Raw genomic sequence first — 21,749 nt, 5'->3', positions numbered from 1 at the left:
TATTTGATTTTAAAAAATGTGTTTCAGCGCCACGGCGCTTGCGCATCAATTATTCAAGGCTTGAAAAATTGGACCAACGGCGTTTTTTAATATTTTCCTAACCTCAAATTCCGAAAAGAAAATATTCCAAAAATAATGTGACTGATTTGCCAAAATTTGCAATTAACTTATAAAAATCATGACAAAAAAGCTTCAGAGCATTTGTACTCTACTCCTAACGTTGCTGCATGTGATAAGCGCATCAAAACTTAATGTTCCCCGCGTTCTACTTCCAATTTTCAATGACTTTCAAACCCAGTTTGTGTTGGAAGCTACCGAAGGAGGATGCTACAAATGGTATGTTTTCGCTACTTTTTTTTAGCAATTACATTATACAAATAACCCCAGGACTACAACGAGATCTGATATTATACAACTGACCTTAATCGACGAAGATCGAGAGATGCAGTGTTCAGCTAAAGTTGTTGTGCAAACAGTCACGAAGGAGGCTGCCAGAAACATTGCAGTGGTGCTATCTGAGGAGGTGCATTCCAAGCAAAATTTGAGGTGTGACGTTATTGTGGATGTTATTCATTCATTGGCCATTACTACGACTACTAAGGAGCTTTTTATGGAGGAAGCTCCTGAAGCTTTTGAGGTGAAGGCTTTTGATGATCAAGGTAAGATTCAAAACCGTTGTTATTAGATTGAGATTCAAACAGTAGTCAATTGAACCTTTCTGTGACTTTGTAATTGCTCTGTAGGAAATGAGTTTTCCTCCTTGGAGCTAATTGAATTTGAATGGAATATCGTTCCTCTGGGTCCCAGCAAAGAGTCAGTAATAAGGTATATAACTTATAGAGACTCACCCTACGAGGTTCCTCTAGGTATACAGAACCTTGAAGATGAAAATAAGAAAGGTTATTCAATACTGCTTGAAGGCATCAAGAGCGGCTCTGCCAAGGTATAATACTGCTCCAAGCAGAATATTGTAATTGAAATAAGGTTAATGTTTTCTTTTTTGACTTATTTTTTATTGAACTTTCAAAATTCTGCATTCCTTTGAATTTTGCAATTTATTCCTTGTTAAATAATGGTTTAAATTGACAGAAATCACTACGTTTAAAATATATAATAGTACAGTTATAGCTCAGTTTTTTAACTGATTCAGAGCGTCGTCCAACCTCAAATTAATTTTCCCAATTTTGAGGATATATTGTCCTTCAAAAGTGCCCAAAAAAATTTGAATTCAAATTTAATTTACCTTTATGGAAAGCTACAACTTGTGGTTGGGGCAACTGTTCTGTATTTTTAGTGCAAGTTTAGTCACCAAATCATGAAGCAATGCAGCTTCAAAGTTATGGAGATGTGACAAAAAAAAGGTGTTTAATCTTATTTCAGTTGCATAATTTACTTCAATACTGATTTCTTCAAAACATCAAAAGTCCAATTATATTTCCAGGTAACAGTACGACTACCATACCCCGAATACAAACATGTTGAGACTCATGAGGTTCAATTAATGATTGTTGCCAATCTTCTCATAAGCCCTGCTGAGGTTTATGTAATGCCAGGCGACATTGTACCATTTAAGATATTTTACGTAAGACATCCCTCTCCAAACCAAGTAAAGCTATGATATTATAAATAAGTGTTTGTTACATAGATCAATAATGGCAGAATGGCCGAAATCGCGATGCCAGATAAACAGTATTATCTGGAAGCTGAGGACACAGCTGTAGCAAGCTCTTATAAGCATTTGGGCAATGTAACTGCATTGAAATTAGGGAAAACTAGAATAGTACTCAGGGATCGTAATGTGGATAAAAATGACCCTCTTTTAAAACTCCCTGCAGCTACTTTTCATGTGGTGCAGCCTGAATATATAGTCTTAAATGTTCTCCCACACAAAAATTGGGCCATTTTAGTTGGCCAGCATCATGATGTAGTCGCAGAAGTGTACGATAGTTTAGACCACAAGCTCTTTCTTGGAGAGTCTGCTCGGCTTTATTTAGAAGCCACACCAGAGTTCTACATCACCTCTCAAAGCCCCAATGGAAGTTGGTTGACTGGATATGGAGTTAAACAGGGAATTGCCACAGTGCAAGCTGCATTAAAGACTTCAGCTGATGGGTATATCAAACTGGCCTCTCCAATAACAGCGAGAGCTGATTTAATGATTTATCCAGCGATAACTATAGAGCCTTCAGATGTAATATTGCCTTGGGACCCAATTACCCGCCCCAAATACGACATTGATTTGATCGCCAAAGGGGGCGATGGGAGATTCTTGTGGTCAAGCAGCGACAATTCTATTGGAGTGGTCAGTCAATCCGGACACGTCAAAACACATTCCAACGGCTTCTTCGAAGTATCTGCAGTCATGATGCGCAACCACCACAACCGACAATCTGCAAAATTCATAATTCTCCCGCCGTCAAGGTTGGAAATAGTGGAATTTGTAATGGAAGCCGAAGTAGGCACTCCTGTGTACTTGCACATTGCCCTCTATGCGGAAGACGTTCGGCCAGATGGCAGCACCACTTTAGTGCCATTTACACGTTGTCAGGAACTGCCGTTTCAGGTCAAGCAAAGTGACGTCAAGTTTAAACAGAACAAATCAGCGGTGTTGCCGCCAATAGGGATTTCCTGCGGAAATATCGCGATGGTAGGACTGAACGTGGGGACCACTAAAGTGACAGTGACGTATTTTCAAAATGGTCGCGCCTTGGAGGACGCGGTGACGGTGAGCGCGTTCAAACAGTTGCACCTGCTGCAGCCAACGAAGGACGTCGTTCTGACAGTTGGGTCCAGTATTAATTTAGTATATACAGGTGGTAAGCAATACAGATAATCTCCAGTTTTATCTTCTCCAAAAACTTTAAAAATTTGAAATGCAGTTTGGCAACCAGTCGCTGCTCTTGATTCTCTTTCAAGAGCTACACTTTTTGTGGCATCCATTAATTGTTACGATAAGTCGGCCCTATCGTTTCGAGGGCAAGTGGACGCAGCGATATATTGTGCATCATTAATTAATAAAAATATTTAAAATGCCAAATCCGCGAAAATTGAAAGGATTTTTAAACAAGATATTAAAAAATGTATGTTTGAAGTACAACACAGTCTGCACGTATGTTCCGTTGGTAGTTCGATGCCACGGTGGTTTTTGCATCAAAAGCCACATTTGCGCACTTTTGCAAACTAAATAAAAAATTAAATCAAATTTCGTCCACTAAACCAGTGCATTTCAAACAAGTTTTCGTAATTGAATCAGGACCGTAGACATTCTAATTTGTTAAGGTCTTGTACAGTTTTTCTCATTTACTTTTCATCTAGGTCCTCGACCTATCGTAGGCAGAACGAACGACCACCAAAAGACAGTGGTCAGCGAGAATGAAGCCATCGCCCAAGGCAAGGACATAACCCAATTCCACACAATTCAAGGCGAAGACTTCACCGTGGTGCAAGTCCTATGTCGAAAATTAGGCGAAACCGATATCAAACTGATGATAACCAACAACCCGGCATCCTCGAACTGCCAAGGACAAACCAGTAGCATCATTACCCGGGTGGTTTGTGGGAAACCTCGCAGAATCACCTTGCAGCCCGAATTGCAAATTACCGATTCATCGAATTGTCCGATGGATCTCAGCTCCGGTAACGTCGTAGTGCAAAGCACGAAATTGATCGACATTGATGTCAATCTGTGGGACGATAGCGGGAATCGGTTTCTCAATTTTAGTAGCTTAAATTTGGAATGGAGGGTGTCTCCGTTTAAGGCCGGAATTGTTGTAAGTAAAGACGGAATTTTCCAGAAAAATATCTCTGTTGGGAGTGTTCCGATTGCCGATAAAAGCTTTCAATCCTTTATGCCGCGTATCGACGTGGGAGCTTTGGAAGTGAATGTTACTGTCCTGGGATATAATAAAGAGGTTTTAAGCAAGAACTCTATAAATTCAGAGTGGCCGGAATTCCTAGGGCCTGAAGATAAAGATGTGGAACAGCAGCCAATCAAAGCGTCTTTGGCTTTATATCTAGTAGAAGACACAACATTGAGCGACTCCTCTTTAACTCTATTCAATCATCCTGGTAACAAAAAAACAATATCAGTGCTCCAAGGCTCAGGCTTCTTTGAAATCGCCCTCAGCGCTGACGATATCGTCGATGTGACTTACTTGGAAAGCACCAAAGAACTGGAAATCACCCCGTTACGATCTGGGGAAGTGGTCATACAACTCCTCGATTTATGCTTAATGTCCAAACCAGCCCAATTGGGGGTCACCGTAGTTTCAATTGGTATAATACGAGTGGATATGCCTGGTAAAGTTGAAGTCAGCAAGTGCATTCAATGCAACGTGAAACTGTACGATGAAAACGATAATTTAATGGATATACCCGAACTGAATATGGTAGATCTGAGGCCAGAATTCGAGGACAATATTGCGAATATCCAAAGGGCCGAACAGAGCCCCAAAGACCCTTGGGGAGTGGGCGAAATCCGTTATATAGTAACAGGCGTAGAATTAGGCGATACAAAGTTGATTTTTACTGCTACAAGCAACGAGGAAGATGTCACCAGCGCACCCATCGATTTACAAGTTTTTCAGCCTTTGAAACTACACCCACGCAACGGGACTGTACTGATTGGGGCTTCAATTCAGTTGGTGATTAAGGGAGGCCCACAGCCGGATACTGAGATTATTTTCACGGTGGCGGAAGACAAAATCGCGAGTATGAGATAGTTAGGGATCTTGGGATTAAAGATAATGAGGGATGAGTTACAGAGGTGTCTGATAAGGGGATCATCACGGGGTCTGCAGTAGGAAAAACGAGGCTCCATGCTAAGGCGATGGGGATGCATCCGACTAGTGGCAAGAGTATGGTGTATTCGGAGGTGAGTTTTTATGCAGGCAGTACCAAGTTAAAATATAGGAATTGTGCAAGTGGGTTGAGGGCTAGCGATTGAAGTGAGCAAAGGCAGTTCGACCAGCGCCTGCGCTTTAATATCAAGATTAGCATCGATTGTTGCAATTCTTATTAATTTCAATGTGTTTTATTCATAAATTTCAACCAATCGAAGAGAAATTTTACTAAGTGACAGGACAAAAATCTTCTAAGGAATTTCGTAAAATTAGATTACCAAAAACGGAACCTGCAGTTGACCAAAATAGGGGACGAAATGGCCCGCTCGAAAATCGAACGCGATTCGAAGATTTAGATAATCAACCAAAATAGTTTTAAAACCGATACTTGTAGAGTTTGAAATCAAGCGGGCTAGACTGAAAACATGACAGCTTCCGTCAAACACAGATTGATACGTCATGCAACACAAAGGCGACGGCCATTTGACAAACGTGACACATGTTGTAATGACGTCATTAAACGTACGAGTCAATTTTTGTGATTTTTATTATTTTTGTCATTCAACTTTTTTATTTTATGTGAACACCGCCCTGCATATTTCACACATTTTCGGATTCGGGAATAAGGTTCCGCCTAAAATAAAAAAAGGTTGATATCTGATGCACTTTTTGAGTCACCCTGTACGTTTATCATTATATCTGCCCTGTCTTGCAGCCTGTAATTATCGCATTTGAACTGGTATGTTGAGGTTTTAAGGTAGTTGCTGTCACGTTAAATCTGCGACATCCAGTACTGATTAATACTTGGTTGAAAATATCGAATATTCCTATATTCCAATGAGGATTTTCCAAGCCAAGAAAAAGTTAGATTTCCGAAAAGTTGTCTTGAAATATATCAATAGTTATCTTCTCTTTCTTTGAAAAGGACTCAGTTGAAGTGACAGTGATCGCACTGTCGGGAGTAAAAATAGGAGCCCCCTTGACCAGATTCCGCGTCGGGGCGACGGTCCCCTTCTGGTGCTTTGGTCTCCCAGATATCTCCCCGGTAGTTCTGGGCACAGTCAACGACCCCCCCATCACTTTCAGATGGTTTGTAGACGACAAACTTCTGGTAGATTTAACTGGCGTCTACCATCCTTTAGGTAACTTTATCTCCCCTAAGGACTAATATATAAAACTCTTGATAACTATACCAACAAGATAATTTCCATAAAAAGAAAAGCACTACACTCGGAATTTCACCAGAAATTATGTTCTTGCTAAAGTTACCGCCAAATTGATTGACCGTGGACCGTTAAATAAACGGACATCTAACCGATTCATTACAGGGATCAACATTGGCCGTGCGGACCGGATTGCCCTGAAACTGACGGGTCTTCAGCCCGGTTTAACCCGGGTCACAATAAACGTGTCCGCACCGGGATTTGTGGCGAATAAACCCAACGTGCAGAGCGTCGCTTTTTCCGCTTTCGTGGACATTGAAATTGTGGACCAATTTTTGCTGACTAAACCAAAACACGTGCAGGAAACCTCGCTGCTCATGGCCCCATTTTCGCACATACAATTAGAAACCAACATGGACATTGTAACTGACGTGATTTACTCGTATGTTTCATCAAAGTAATAAAAAAATCGTTCGTTAAGACTAACGAAACTAATCATTGCAGCTTGCCAGGGGACCAGATACCGTCGACAGAGCTTTCGGCCGATAAGGCCGTTTATAGTTCTTCAGATAGAATTGTCACCCTTACTTCGGGAGGATTACTGCAGTCTTATGGCACTTTGGGACATGTTATGCTTATAATTACCTCGGTTGATCCGAATGGGCTAAAGCAACGCCTAAATATTGTTGTGGAGGTACCCAAGAGATTCTAATTTGCTTACGTTCTATATCTAAAATAATTCTAGGTAAAACCAATTCAATACATGAGTCTCACGATCCAGACATATTGGAGAATAAGTTTTAACAATCCTCTAAGAAACGTGCCTTTAGGTACTGATTTCTTGCTTGTAGCTGCCTACCATGATAATGTGGGAAACGTTTTTCATGCAGGGCCTACAAGCTTGAAAGTGCGCACCAGCAGGCATGTTCCCCCTTAGTATCTCACTGCAAATGTCCTAATCACCATTATCATTTTTAGAAGTGACCTAATTAAAGTTCAATCCTTCTCTGAAAACGGTACCATCTGGATAAGCACCAAAAAAGAGGGACATACTATGCTGAAAGTGTGGGCGGATGGCATTCAGAAAACTACAGACTATATTAAAATCCACGTAGAACAGTCTGTAAAGCCCGTGTTGGTGAGTATCCAAACAAAGTCATCGCACGGAATTGCGATTTAATCATCGCGTCATAGGATCACCTCACCATGGGTGATACAGTATGTCTCTGGTACCCAGTGGTTTCTAAATATAACACCTCGGGGGTGTGGAAGAGCAGCGATCCTAAGTTGGTAGAAGTAAACCCAGCCCAGGACATCGCTTTCGTGGGCAATAAAGTCGGCACCGTGACGTTAACCCATTCATTTCTGATGTCGGCCCCGATTTATCTGACCATTCTGCCGGTGCACGCCATTGAATTTTTGCTTCAGCCAAATTTCGTACTGACCAATGGCGAGCCGCAATCGGTGCATCGGTTCGTGATGGTGCTGCAAAGCAAAAAAAGCGTTGGGGTCAAGACTAATAATCTGGTAAGTTATTGCATGCCACGATATTCTAATATAACTTTTTTGCAGTCTTGAAAAATGTCCTCTTGAGGCAAGTGCACGCTGGTCAAAATGGGGGAATCGTTTTAAATTTCCAACAGTTTTTTCTCCATAAACAATCCCTTGTACATAGAGCTATCACCGTTTCGTTACCGTGCGTGTCAACATTAGTACCACCCTTGCGTGAAAACTGAATTTAGTGCGGTTTGAGGACGCACAGTCGCTTTTAACAGTTGATTTTGATTTTATATCTTTGTACTTTGTCCCTTTAAGAACTTAACGCAATAAGTCGCCACATTTCTTTGACAAAATACCAACACCACGTTGCCATTTGTTGTTACTTCATTCATTGAACGAAACTTATAGAAAAAATTCGAAAATTTGCGAAATTCTCATAAATACACAACATTTTCTAACATCTTAAAGTTTCTGAAAATCAATGACTTCTTTCAAAGCTGACGAAACTTCGTCTATGACTTCTTTGTATTTCGCGATACCTCCATCCTCATTGGTAACCAAGTTTTCCAACACGGCTGCTACGGTACTGTCACCATCTATTATATCACTTCAACAAAAATGCATTATGATATTTTCTCAAAGATTCAAGGCTGGAGATGCAAAGTTGACGTAAGAAAACTAGTCCGTCCTCAAGGCTTCCGATGTTTAATGAAATTCTCCAACGAATCTCTGTCAATCACTGCAAACCAACTATTTGATATTTCCAATAGCTGGGTGCCAGAAACAGGCGAGTTAAACAGCACATCTTTAACTTCAATTGTTACATTTAAATTCACCCCAATAGGACAATACGCCTGCGAGTTAATCAACACGAACTTGAACAATTCGGACACTTCAACGTTGGACACCAACCTCACCCTTTGGGCTACAACCGAGGACGGAGAAATCACCTCGCCGCCGCAGAACATCAAGTTCCTACCCGCAGTTCACGTTGAGGACGTGCTTTACTTGCAGGAAAGTGGCAACATTGGAGAGATGCTGGTTAAAGGACTACCCGAAGTGCTTGAGCAGCTATCGGTGCGATAAGTTCACAGGATTAACTGGAAACCTAAGTTTTTTCATGTAATAGGTTACCCCCGCGGATTCCACCATTTTATTCGTCAGCCACTTGAAATCCACCGATCAATACTATAAGAAGTATAAAGTAGAGCTGGTGGACTATCACTGGAGGTTGGCGAACATGGAGAATGCCATGGGGATCAATGTGGTGTCACCCATTACCAAACAAAGCATAAAAGTAAATAGCGTTTCTTTTAGAGAATACGTTAATTAATTTTTTGTATTAGGTAATGGTGAAGGTAACTGGAGGGTTCAAGGAGGACCAATGCACTTTCGGACGGTCCCCCATCAGAAATTTTCTTCAAAACTACAAGTACGCCATGGCAATGGCTGTTGCGATGGTGGGGATATTCCTGCTAACGTTCTATTGTAAGCATTCTTCTGTGCTTCGTTTTTCGTACTCCATCGTGGACTTTTTGAGACAAGTCAAAGAATTGCAGAATAGCTGCTCTTTTAATTATCACAGTTTTACAGATAATTCAATTATTAAAAAACTAAACGTTTAAAGTTTTCGCTGCAAAAATTAAAATTAAAATGAATGTTACGAGGGGTGTGTCGAAACTAATTTCAGTCATTTTAAAAAAAGCGGTTCTCGCACCATCGTTAAAGTAATTTATTTAAAAGCCGCAAGTGGAACAATTTTAATGATCAAATTTCCAACTGCATGTTTCTAAGATGGACATTTAGAGTGACGATCTTTATTTTTTCCAGTTTACTCGACCTACATGCAACCCGTCGTCAATGTCAACGTAAACCCGACAGGCCGCTCAGGCGTGAGCCCTGCATGCGTAGCGAATAGGTCCCTATTGTTGCAAACTCGTAGCCCCCCTAGCCCCATTATGTGCACGTCCGTCAACACCTCCGGGCACAGCCCAACCGGGGGATGCAAGTTCAATTGTAGTTGTCGCAGAAATGGTTCCAGTGAACCCGTTTACGGCGATGCCAGCACTTTCTACACAAACACTCCCGACGTGAGGCGGAATCGAAAGTTTATGTGAAAGTGCCATTGTGATTTTATACACTGCTGTTTAGTGTAAAAGTTGTTTGTGTGTTTTGTTGTGATTTCTCAGGGAAAACGCTTATTTTTGTAAGATGAAAAAAAGATAACTTTTCGAATACATTTTTTGGCCAGTTTACTGCGATTTGATTACGCATTGAGGAAGGCAGTATAATTTCACTCGAAGAAAGTATGCGGTTTGAAAAATGCGAGGAATTTCAATGCAAACCTGAAGCTTAAATTTCAGCCCTTGGTGAACCACAAGGCTGGGAGGCGTACTGTCACACAGATTAGCAATAATGCGAGTTCGCGCATATGGCGGGGATCTTCTGGTCTTCGAGACACTGAAGGAAAATTCATTACAGAGAAACTACTCTTTCAGCTCATCTCAACCTGACTCGACTGCCCCTACTAGAAGGAGCACCAGTATTTACATGGAAGTACTATCTGATAGAGCGAGCGAAAATAGGCACTCTGTCGGCGTTGTTTTAACCTGATTGGATCAAAGACCAATTGGACTTTCTGCGATTCCTATGATAAGTATATACGAGTAGGTATCGAGTGTATTTTTAAAAATCGGCCCTTTTGCTCTACCTATGACGTAGGCAACAATTAGAAGAAACGAACGTGAAAAGATAACATTTTGGTTCTATTTAATGCTGTTTTCGGATACTTTAAAAATAATAATCCTTTAAAATGTTAGCAGAGAAGGGGGAAGGGTACAATTCGGAGCTACAGGGCATAAAACCCCTTTAACACTGATACTGACGTATTTATAACGTCATATAAAAATTTGTCCCTCATTTACGTCGAATCTTTGTCGGTCTTTTGCTGGCTTAAGTTAATGCCCGGGTTTAAGCTCGGCTCGTTAACTGACAGAGATTGCTCCACTTGCGAACTTACAGTAAAGTAAATTCCCAGCCCCGTTACGATTTGCCACATAATAGAATATATTTGATGTGCACAACTCTATTTCCTAACTAAATTAACAAAAAAAAAAGCTGAAATATAATATCGAAATAAAGCAATCCAACCCTTAAGAAAAAGGTATCAAAAACTTGCCATGGATTAATCGTAAAGACACATGTCGTCGAAGAGTTTGGACGTCAACCAACGTTCGGGGGAGTAAATGTTTTTGTGATTTTTCATCGGTTGGAGGCGCAATGACTCTCGTTCCAAGAATGAGGCTCCTATAAAATATAACGTTAATTCGTCGGTAAGTCAATCTGAACTGAACTCTTGAGCACTTACAATAGCGCCCCGTTTAAAAGAGCTTAGTACTACTCATTGGTACTCGCCACTTGCTTTAATATCGTCACGTATAAACCGGCCGGCTAGCGCTAAGCATCGTTAAAATTCGGAATGCGAGTGAGAATACACACCTGTTCTATTCACTTATCACTTGCACACGCCCCTTTCACGACTCTCCTTCAAAACTCGAGGGAGTAAAACGGCACAATTAATCGTACAAAATGCATAAATTTCGGACGATTATACGGTATCCGTGCACGGTAATCTTGAATACTAGAGCGTCTGTTCAAATTTGCCAATTTTGTACCGACAGGACAAGCTTCGAATTCGGACAAAGAGCGATCGAGGCAAAAACGTCCAGGAGTATTTCCTAGCGGGTTAAAAAGTGAGGAATTTCATTTAGGAAAAGAAAAAAATCTTTTATTTTCATTCTTCTCCCGGCTACGGGCTGAAAAACTTCTTTTTTGCCGATGCTTGGAATACAGCACATTCGCGATAATGAAAACACTCACCGTTATGAATAGGAAACATTTGTTAGGAAGTTAAATTCTAAAATCGCCAGGGCTGTCCACAAAGGCACGAGCCAAATCTGTTTTCAGACGCACCGAGAACAGTTCGACGCGTTGCAGCTTTCGCAACCCTGGAAAAAATGTAAACAATCCAATCGTTCAGCTTGGTACTCGTGAACAGCGTGACTAATCCATAAAATGTAATTGAACTGGTCGACTGCGATATGATCGACCCACGAGCATGGCGGAATTCCATAGGTGTAGTTGCGAAGTGGACACTTATTATATTGCCAAAAATTAACGGATTTTTATTTACTTAAAAAAATTCCAAACTAACATGTGCACATTCGAATGGCAATTTAAACCCCTAATTCCCAAAAACGTTTTATTAAATCCCAATTCGGATTTGCGCATTGTTATTTAAAATTTTTAATTAAATAAAAATTCCGGTACGCCACTGTTCGGCTGAGTTATTTGCCAGCCAAATCCTTATCACTCAATAATTCCCTGCCCTAGTTATGAACTATTCGGTAATATGAACGCTGAATTTACAAGCATCCACTATTCCATAACGTGAACAAAACGGAATCTCGTTGATGTGAACAATTTAATTTCAATCATGTTCTTGTTCCAACATGTGTAATCGCGCACGCATTGCTGGAAGGATTCCCCTTATTAAACCTCGAACCGTATCCTGCGCAGGGGGCTCCTCGATTAGGATATTCCACGCGTCGTTCGTAATCTCGCTTATAATGTTGTAATGCGGGGGAATCACTGCGGATTTTGGGGAAATTACCGCAAAAAAAAATAAAAAGGCGAGAGAAGAATATTGTTCTCAATCGGCGATCGTCTTTCGCTTTAGGTACTTAGCGTTTTCATGTTATAACATAATTTTTATTGTTAATTACGGTTTATTAAAACAAACAATGGTGGAAAAGTGTGTGGAAGCAGGCGGTACTGCTAGGGACCAAATTGAAAATATCTCGAAAACGGTGACTTTGACCAACTCGTAACCTTTTTCAGGAAAAAAATGAACGGGGAATCCATCTCGTTTGGCAAAAAGGTTGCTGCAAGGAGGCACAAAAAAGCTATCGAACGTTCGCTGGTACGTTGCATGTGGCGCCCTCTGCGAATCTGACGGAAATTTTAACGAACATAAATTCGACACTGCGAAAAACCCCCAAAAATATCAAATTCCACGGCTGAGTCTTGATATTTGTGCGAATTATTTTTTAAAAAAGTTTTTCATTCTGTATCTCAAAAACTGAGCTGTTTTCAGTACGTATTTATAGAACATTTTCATCTTACGAAAAGGTCTTCTGCGGCCTGCTTCTATAAACTGGAACACCCCGTACAGTCAATTTACAGTATAACTCTCCTAAACTTCACTAGCAAAAACACTACGGGTAGTACGAACGTCTCAAGATTCGTTTGTCTTGATATTATCGCGATGGTACTGCAAAAATTGAAATATTCAGAGATGCGCGCTCGCAGAGTTATAGGTAGATTGAACGGTACCACTGCGCACTTACGCGTCGACTCCGTACCCAACTAGATAATCTCACAAGCGTTCGTGGCTACTTGTTACGGCGAGTACTAATGATTAGTACTTACTTCTTGTAAATACAGCTTAAGTCAAATCAACAATCACAACTCACCTAAGGTAAGACCGTAACCACCTTTTCGAGACAGCCTCTTCAGTACTGCCTTTGAAAAGGTCCCATTCTTGGCTCGGTCATGGGATATTTTAAACTTTTTATTATCGATCAAGGCGTAAATGTAAGACCTCGCATTATGGTTTGCTTGTGACTTTTTCGACCTGTAAAACACCTCCGTTCCGGCGGCTCTTTCACCACCTTCATTTAAGAAATCTGCACGTCTAAGAGGTTTGTTCCTTTTGGGGTAAACCTGTTGAATTTTTCCCACGGGTGAAGTTTTATCATGTTTTATGGCTCCTATGGGGGTATTTTATGTTAACTTGACACTATGAAAGATCAATCTTACCTTCAGATCCCCTTTTAGACTTGCTCATTTTCCGCTTAGTGTTTCCTTCATTAACCTCCTCCCAGCACTCGGGACTGAAAACCAATTTTTGGGGCACAAATGTGTGTTTCAATTCACCGGTCCCTTTGTTATCGTTACAACTTTTTTGCTTCGTTTCTCTTTTATAAAATTTTAAAGGGGTCGATGATGCGTCCACTTCCCTTCCAGACTCATTCAAACTTCTCCTCCGTTTCTTTGTCAGCTGTTCAGTGCTGTTGCCATCAGATTTCCGTTTCTTTCCCTTTGAACCCACCTTCCTCTTACCAGTTAGATTTTCTACATTCTGATCTACTGCAGGTGAAACCGAATGGTCTTCAACATATCTCTGTTCTGCAGTTGACCTTTCATTGGCCGATTTCAATGGGAAGGTGCCCTTATTGGTCTTAGGTCTATAAGGCTTGCTCCCAGGAACTACGTAATGAGACTTCCTTTTTCGTCTCTTCTTCGCCGGCAGCTTCTTATTGTCTTTCTCGACAACTTCATTCTCTTCACTGATATGATCAGCCTCACTTAGAAGTTCATTATCGTCGCTATCAGCAACATGTTGGCGGTCATTAATGTTTACAATTTCTCTCGCATCATCGTCATTTTTAAGACTTTCTTCTTTGAATCTCTCTGACGTGTCTGAAGTACTCAAATAGGTATTCTGAGCCGAATTGTCCGAGGACCAACTTGACATTGTGGCCGCCTTCGGTGGTGAGGCACTTTGTTTAACATTGGGTTTGCGAGGCTTGCTCCCAGGAACTACGTAATGAGACTTCCTTTTTCGTCTCTTCTTCACTGTCACCCTCTTATTAGCTTCCTTGACAACTTCACTCTCTTTGCCGATTTGATCATCCTCACTTAGAAGTTCATTGCTACTGCTTTCAGCATCCAGGTGGTTATCATGCTCGTTTCCAGTTTCTCTCGCGTTATCATCATTTTTAAAACTATTTTCCTCGAATCTCTCTGGTGGGTCTAAAGTAGCTAAATAGATATTCTCAGTAGAAATGTCTGGAGAGCAGCTTGGAATTCTTGCCTTCTTCGGCGGTGAGGTACTTTGTTTATTCTTAGTTTTGCGAGGCTTGCCCCCAGGAACTACGTAAGGAGACTTCCTTTTTCGTCTCTTCTTCGTCGCCAGCTTCTTGTTATCTTCCTCGACCTCATTCTCTTTGCTGATATGGTCGGCCTCACTTGGAAGTTCATTGTAATCGCTATCAGGAACATGTTGGTTATCGTTAATGTTGATAGTTCCTCTCGCGTTATTATAATTTTTAAGACTCGTTTCTCTGAATCTCTCTGGTCTATCTAAAGTAACTAAGTAGACATTCTGCTCTGAAATGTCTGGAGAGCAACTTGGGATTTTGGCCTCCTTCAGTGGTGAGACGCTTCCTTTAACCTTACGTTTACGAGGCTTGCTCCCAGGAACTATGTAATGTGACTTTCTCTTTACCCTCTTTTCCACCGAGACCTTCTTCTCTTGATTCGTAACCTCACGCTCTTTGTGGAGATCAGCCCCACTTTGGAACGCACTACCACCACTTTCAACGGCGTTTTGCCCATCTTTTAGGTGTGTAATTTTTGCCCTGTTATTACCTGTTTTATTTGATCCTTTTGGCTTGTGGATCGTAACGTTTGAGAGAATTTTTATTCCTGGCATGTAGACGTCCAGATCTGAACCGTCTGGAGAGCAACTAGGGGCCTCAATGTTTATCTTCCAACTATCCGTCGATTGTGGGGAAAATCCACTATCGTTTTGCGTCATTTTCAGCAAATTGAAACTAACAATTTCACTTATTATTGATTTCACCGAATTACAACATTTACCTGACAACAATCGCATTATGTAACAATAAATATTTACCATTATAATTGGGAACTTACATTTTCTCTGTCCACAAAGGGCTGCAAGGACATTATCCTCGATATATTTTAGTCTTTTATATTCTGATTTTGAGGAGGTATTGGAGTCTAAAACTGTGATCAACAGAATTTGAATATACACCTTCTCGCAACAGTCTTGGTACAGTGCACTACTTCATGAAAAAAAGGTGTAAATATTGTCTCCGTATGAAGGCAAAAGTTCATTTTATTTGAATAGAAGTGTCGTATCATCTACATCTATACTGCTAATAATTATAGAATCCCGCAAAAAAATAAATTTAATTTTCTAAGGAGAAATCGATTCCGCAAGCCTCAGCACGGGCAACGTGGCCGCTATTATTTGCAAATATAGAAAAAAATTAATAAATTATATTAAAATTGTTAAATGAGAGTGGATTTTTTGCCTTTCCTATTATCACGGGCTCTATTTGGTGTTTCGCCAAGAACTGTTTACATTACCGCGTGTTCCGCTTGATCCCACAAGGTGCGCCCAAAAAGCATGGGGGCCACCCTCGGTTTTTTCGTAAGATTAATAAAAATAATTTTTAGGAAATATAATTTGTTTGGGCAAATTTAAAAACTGCAAATAATTCACAGATTCCGGGTCATTTCATAAATAAACATTTTTATAACGACAGAATCATAAAATTCCTGTAAAAGACCATATAAATTTTTGGTCAAAATACCCTCACAATCGCACGATTTCCCCCCTTCTTTTCTATGACGTTAGACATTCGGTCCTTTAAGGTTTCGGTTAACCCCTTGACAATTTCAGGGGGACTGCCAGCATTGAGGACCTTTTTTCTTCGGGTCCTCAATACTGGTAAACTGACGCCGTCCGCCATCGTAGACCTTTTGCAAGACAAATATCTCCACAAATTTTCCAATGGGTTTCGATCTGGGTCCCGCGCGGGTCACCCCATGAAATCGATGTTGCGGCCGGAAAACTATTGTTTTGTTACACGGGCCACGTGAATTGGGGCATCATCCCGACGGAAAAGGTAATTAGGCCCTGCCGAAAAATCGCTAATGGGCAGAAGGTCGTTTTCGAGGTGAGATACGTAATCGTGGACGTTCGCTTTATGAGATAGTAAAGCGATGTTGGTCGTTCCATTGCAGAAAACTCTGCCCAAGTTGTAACCGAGCCTCCACCGTGTTGGTGAGGAGAAAAGAACTGTTTTGCTCTTCCAACGTCTCGTCAGTAGTGGGCTCAACCGTGTGGTCTGTCGAGATTGAACTTTTTTTCTTATGTGAAAAAATGACTAAAAACCGTTCAATGGATCAAGAGATGACTCGTTTTGCAAAAACCACCCTCGCATTTTTATGGCGCTCCCTAAGGGGTGTTTTTTTTTGTTTTTTCTTGTAAGTCGCGAACTTGGAACGCTTTAACACACAACAAACCATTTGTTTGCACTAGTCTAACTGAAATTCAAATATAATTTTCATTGATGTCTCATTTTCTTGCTTCAGCTTTCCTTAAAATTCTTCTTCCATCGCGCTTAGGCAGTTTCCTTCGGAGCCCGAATTTTTTTTTTTTGGTAGTTTTATAACTTCGATTAATAAAACTGTAAACTAATGTCTTCGAATTGCCTACTTTTACAGCAAATTTTCTTTCTTACAGTTTCAATTCGTGTAAAATTTCTATTTATCCCCTCTTTTCAGGAGTTAACCAATTTTCACCAGGCATTATGTATTGCACAGTTCACTAGAAGTCCAAGAAACTTGGGATGGACCTCAGTACAAATTTTGTGCTTACGCTAAAGCAATATTTTCATTATCTCGTGTTTACCGTATCGAGCATCTGCTATATGTTTTTGAAATAATCTCATAAATAGTCTATGTAGAATTGAGATTAAGACTTTGGGATAGTCTTTCCAATATATGAGGGGAATTAAAGCCACTGACGTACCGTATAAGCTTTATTTGCTTACGATCATTATCCCATTAGGAGTAAAAACTTCCTTTCAACCCTAATTTATCCGCACTTAGCTTTAAATTTTCTTTAAAAATGTTCACATATACTATTTGGTTCATGATTTCATCAATTACCACTAAATTGCCTACACAGCAAGCAGATATACCATCTCAGAGCACTAATCTGCTTCCTTCACATTTAACGGTTGAAATTGTGTTCTTTGGATTCAGTGTCTCTCCTGCTTTTCTCCATACTTTTTTTGTATGTAGATCTGGTCTAAAAATGTTGAACATACTTTTATCTGACCAAAAGCTCTTCCCCAAAATTCTGACTCAACTGCCCTATATTTTTTCAGCAAATTCTAGAAGCTTCTTTCCGTTATTATCACTTCTATAGGGCTTTTTTTCATGCCCTACCTCCTTAATATTCTCCTTTATTAAGTAATCATTGAATCATTTGTTATTGAAAAGCAGTTCTAAAGTGCTGCTGTAATTCTAATGCCAATTCTGAGATACTTTTGTTCAGATTTTTGCTCATTTTGTGATTCATTCTTAATTTTGCTTTAGTATTAGAAATAATTTACAACTTTTTGAATGGTAACCCAACTTCTTGGGTCGATTTTTTTAATTTCTGTGCAAAACTTTCCTTCTTTCTTTAAATTAATAATAATTAGTTGTTCACCGCCACTCAGCTTTGTTCTGTCTATAGTTTGGGTAAGAACATAAGTATCCTGACTAGAAATGATTGCTTTTCTGTATATTAATATTGAGAATATATAACACAACAATAAGGAAGTCCATTCTTGTTTTCTACATTTATAAATAATGGAAATTTGGTTGGTGTACCAAAACTTTTGTGGAGTAAATTTATTATCAGAAAATAATGTTTTTTCTTGGACATATTTCAATTTTTGTTAGATTGTATTATTATTACTAGCATAGATATGGTCACACAATACATCTATTTAATTAAAATAAAGTTTTTATTTTTTAAAGGGAAAATATATACACCTCTTGATGAAGTAACATACTGTAACAAGACTTTTGCACGTAAGTATATAAGCTTGTATGGTTTACCATATTCTTGCAAAAATAGTAACTAACGTACCTTCCGAAGACATTTTACCAGATAATTCTTCAAAGGGTGTTTCATGGTCTTTCACATTCTTCCTAGACATTTTTATTGCAATTGTGTTTATAATTAAATAGAATTACTCCTTTATTTAAGTTTTCTACTATTTTTTAACACTATTCACTTTACAATCAATAAAATTATTGGTAAAATAGTTAACACTGGTTAATTGGACCAGCTACCCACCGTAGTGGCTGCAATGTTTAGCTATAACACTAAATCACAACTTTTCACTTACGATGGATAATTACTTTTCTATTAAAAAATTATTTAGGTTGAAAACTCGAATTCTTCAATATACAGAATGATTGAAAACGTCGTAGGTCAAAAGATCTTAATCCAGATTCTACGGGTTTATACTTTTGTCGCCTGCTGACGGCTCATCGGCAGCTATTCCATATTTAAATCTCGTAGGAATCACTTCAATCCAAGAAAACTATTTAACGTCTTTAAGCCTGATACCACTATTAGGCTTCCAACAAACAAAAAAAAATTCCCGTACAACCGCCAAAATAACCAACAGAAAAAGTGACATTAAAATGTTTCAATTTTAAATGGAGCATGTGTCACTGTCATTTACTCACCAAGATGGCAACCGAGATAGGCGAAAATATATGGTAATTGTTACAATTTATATTACATGGTCATACATATCACTTTAACTATAATCGCGAACCTCTAATTATTATTATGAATAATAAATTATTCAGTTGTATAGAGTTTATAATTATGAAATAAATAAATTTAAAAATATTTAAATACGTTTACACCATAATACACCTTAATTCGCGGCCATATTGTAATTTGCACTAACCTCATATCAGTTTTATAATTTGTTTGCATTTTAGTGTGCCGTTTTGTGCATTCAAACGTTTTATCAAACTAATAATAGTTATTTTTCTCTCAGAAACACCCAATTATGGAACCAATAACAAGAGTGGAAGATCAAGACCGGGCGATTACACACAATTCAATAAAATTCTTGGACCAGCTCACTAATATTCGACGACTTAATATTCCCACATTGAAGTCTCTCTATAGGTTGATAAAACCATAGTATCTTGCTCGATTTTCTACTATATTTTTTCATAGGACGAAATGCAGGCTGATGGAATTACGAAGGCAAATTTTCCTCCCCCAGGTGAAACCTCATGAAAGATGCCACAAGTGCTTTATGAATTTTTCTGAGGCAAATACAAAATTTGAGGTTCAGTCAATGAGACTTACGAATTTCGCGAGGAAAGTATTTGCCAAAGTAGCGAAAGGGTTACCTCTGACAGTATATCAAAAAATCTACTACAAGAAGATAAAAAAGAAATATCCAAATAAGTATGACCAAAAACAAAATAAATTGGTTTTAACTTGCATGTTTTGTGGGGAAAAAACAGAGGTTCATATGAACAAACCACAACCAAAAAAGACTAAATCGAAAGCCACTGTGAATTTAATTAATAAGAAAAAACCTAAAAAGAAAGATAAATTCTGCGGACTCAACGAGAATGTTGTGTTATTATCCTCAATCAAAAAGAAACAAAATCAAATCAACTCTTCTGCTGTTGTGCCAGACTCCACAAAAGCCTTTAATGAGACTCAAGAGAAAACGACAAATGTCTCCATTAGTATGACTAACACAAGGAGTTTTCTGACCTCCAAATTGGTTTCTAAAGTGAATTCAAAAAGTAAGGCTAAAATTACCAGGAAAAAGAAAGAAAATTCTAAGGAGGTTGTTAAACCAGCTTTAAAAAACGTGAAAAAAGTAAATGAAAAGATACAAAAAAAGAAGTTAAATAGTTTGGGCAATATGCTCAAAAAAGTGACGGAGAATACTGGGAAAACTCAGTCAAAATTGAAGGCGTTTTTGGACAGTTTATAGTTGTTGGAAGTAAAGTGGCTGAATGTCAATATAATCTATTATTTTTCATATGTAATATGTGTTTTAATTCGTATTATTAACTAATTTAAATCGTTGAGGTGTCATGCCTGGGTTTATCGGTATGAAGGCACAAATATATAACGAGAGATTGCCCAATAAATACACTTTTACTATGAAAAAATTAGTACTTACCATAAAATAACCGATGATAATAATTTTACACACTTATTTAGTATTTAAAACACACTTAAAAGATTTAAATTTGGAAATAATTTTTATCTAACAAGAGAATAATTCGAACGTGGCGGCGTTAGCACTGAGCACCGATTTGCTATTGGTCATAAAGTGACGCACACTGCGATATTCATTTGTTTATTCCGACTTGTGTGATTCAATTGTTTTCCTTTGCCACTTTATAAATATTATGTTAGATGTCGCCACTACTGGGCGTGTCAGCAGTTTCTTGACAGTTACTCTTAAACGTCATCCAGTGAATAATGTTCATTTTTGACCATAAACAAAGACATTCCAAATTAATTTTAATCAAAAAATTAATTTTTCCATTGTGTTAAATAGCAAAGCATGTCGATAAATCAAGGTAAGATTGTCGCCTTCTTGTTTGAACATTTTAATCAAAAAGTAATTTTAGAAAATCGTCCAGAGCTCTATGAAGAGGTGAAGTTGTATCACAATGCCAGGGAAAGGGAGAAGTAAGTAATTGCGCTCATTTCAGTAGCTATATAATAACACAAATGTTTTAATTTGAGGTACGACAATATGGCTGATCTCTACGCCGTAATAAACACGTTGCAACAACTCGAAAAGGCCTACATAAGAGACTGTGTAACCCCCAAAGAATATACAGGAGCTTGTAGCAAACTCCTTGTGCAGTATAAAGCAGCCTTCCGGCAAGTTAAAGGAGATGAATTTTCTACTGTAGATGCCTTTGTTAAAAAATTTAGGGTAAGTTTATTCCTTCGACATATATGCAACATCTTGCAATAACCTTAAAATGCTATAATTTTAGCTGGACTGCCCTGCAGCCCTAGAGAGAATAAAAGAAGATCGGCCAATTACTATTAAAGACGATAAAGGCAATACAAGCAAATGCATTGCAGACATTGTTTCATTATTTATTACCATAATGGACAAGCTACGACTAGATATTAGAGCCATGGATGATTTACATCCAGAGATTCGTGATTTGCTGGACACCATGAATAGATTGAGCATTTTACCATCTGATTTTGAAGGCAAACAGAAAGTGAGCGAGTGGCTGAGCACGTTGAATTCGATGCAGGCCTCTGATGAGCTTTCAGAGGCTCAAGTAAGGCAGTTGTTGTTTGATTTAGAAAGCTCATATGCGAGTTTCAATAAGGTGTTGCATAATTCTTAGAGATTATAGGTGAGATTTTATTTATATGTGTTTTTTAAGGAAAATAAAATGAATAATTATGTGTTATATGATATGACTTCACATTAAAATAATGTTACAAGATTAATTAATAAGGAAAGAGTACAAATGAATCCTCTAAAAATTCTCC

At 38.9% G+C, this 21,749-nt stretch overlaps 4 protein-coding genes across 6 annotated transcripts; 3 read left to right on the top strand and 1 right to left on the bottom strand.

The window, feature by feature from the left end:
• The first annotated feature begins 43 nt into the window (after positions 1–43).
• Positions 44–9,757, top strand: Gp210 (nucleoporin 210). The gene is made up of 18 exons (XM_066285034.1): positions 44–336; positions 388–659; positions 744–943; positions 1,442–1,582; positions 1,646–2,816; positions 3,316–4,710; positions 4,764–4,873; positions 5,767–5,983; positions 6,170–6,446; positions 6,509–6,698; positions 6,750–6,925; positions 6,983–7,142; positions 7,199–7,531; positions 8,147–8,291; positions 8,349–8,581; positions 8,634–8,801; positions 8,851–8,992; positions 9,335–9,757. Exons 1-18 carry the CDS (start codon positions 179–181, stop codon positions 9,619–9,621), a joined length of 5,775 nt encoding a protein of 1,924 aa, XP_066141131.1. The 5' UTR covers positions 44–178; the 3' UTR covers positions 9,622–9,757.
• Positions 9,758–10,248: 491 nt separating this feature from the next.
• LOC136340906 (AT-rich interactive domain-containing protein 4A-like) lies at positions 10,249–19,011 on the bottom strand. 3 transcript variants are annotated; one of them, XM_066285364.1, is made up of 6 exons: positions 18,309–19,011; positions 15,287–15,379; positions 13,385–15,229; positions 13,039–13,335; positions 10,683–10,810; positions 10,249–10,621 (listed from the first exon to the last, which is right to left on the bottom strand). In XM_066285364.1, exons 1-5 carry the CDS (start codon positions 18,376–18,378, stop codon positions 10,689–10,691), a joined length of 2,427 nt encoding a protein of 808 aa, XP_066141461.1. In that variant the 5' UTR covers positions 18,379–19,011; the 3' UTR covers positions 10,249–10,621; positions 10,683–10,688. The 3 variants fall into 3 exon arrangements, with proteins under 3 accessions (XP_066141461.1, XP_066141456.1, XP_066141471.1); XM_066285359.1 differs by having other exon boundaries at positions 10,249–10,810; positions 18,309–19,009; XM_066285374.1 differs by having other exon boundaries at positions 10,249–10,810; positions 15,287–15,373; positions 18,309–19,009.
• Positions 19,012–19,125: 114 nt separating this feature from the next.
• Positions 19,126–20,260, top strand: LOC136341054 (uncharacterized). Its single transcript, XM_066285642.1, has 2 exons — positions 19,126–19,373; positions 19,425–20,260. Exons 1-2 carry the CDS (start codon positions 19,252–19,254, stop codon positions 20,203–20,205), a joined length of 903 nt encoding a protein of 300 aa, XP_066141739.1. The 5' UTR covers positions 19,126–19,251; the 3' UTR covers positions 20,206–20,260.
• A 403-nt stretch (positions 20,261–20,663) lies between these two features.
• On the top strand, positions 20,664–21,667 carry Vps28 (vacuolar protein sorting 28). Its single transcript, XM_066285670.1, has 4 exons — positions 20,664–20,803; positions 20,855–20,915; positions 20,973–21,168; positions 21,233–21,667. Exons 1-4 carry the CDS (start codon positions 20,788–20,790, stop codon positions 21,599–21,601), a joined length of 642 nt encoding a protein of 213 aa, XP_066141767.1. The 5' UTR covers positions 20,664–20,787; the 3' UTR covers positions 21,602–21,667.
• The last annotated feature ends 82 nt before the right edge of the window (positions 21,668–21,749 follow it).

The sequence above is a fragment of the Euwallacea fornicatus genome, chromosome 1 (genome assembly GCF_040115645.1).
Source record: "Euwallacea fornicatus isolate EFF26 chromosome 1, ASM4011564v1, whole genome shotgun sequence".
Classification (NCBI taxonomy): domain Eukaryota; kingdom Metazoa; phylum Arthropoda; class Insecta; order Coleoptera; family Curculionidae; genus Euwallacea; species Euwallacea fornicatus.
This window is presented reverse-complemented; position numbering and strand designations above follow the sequence as displayed.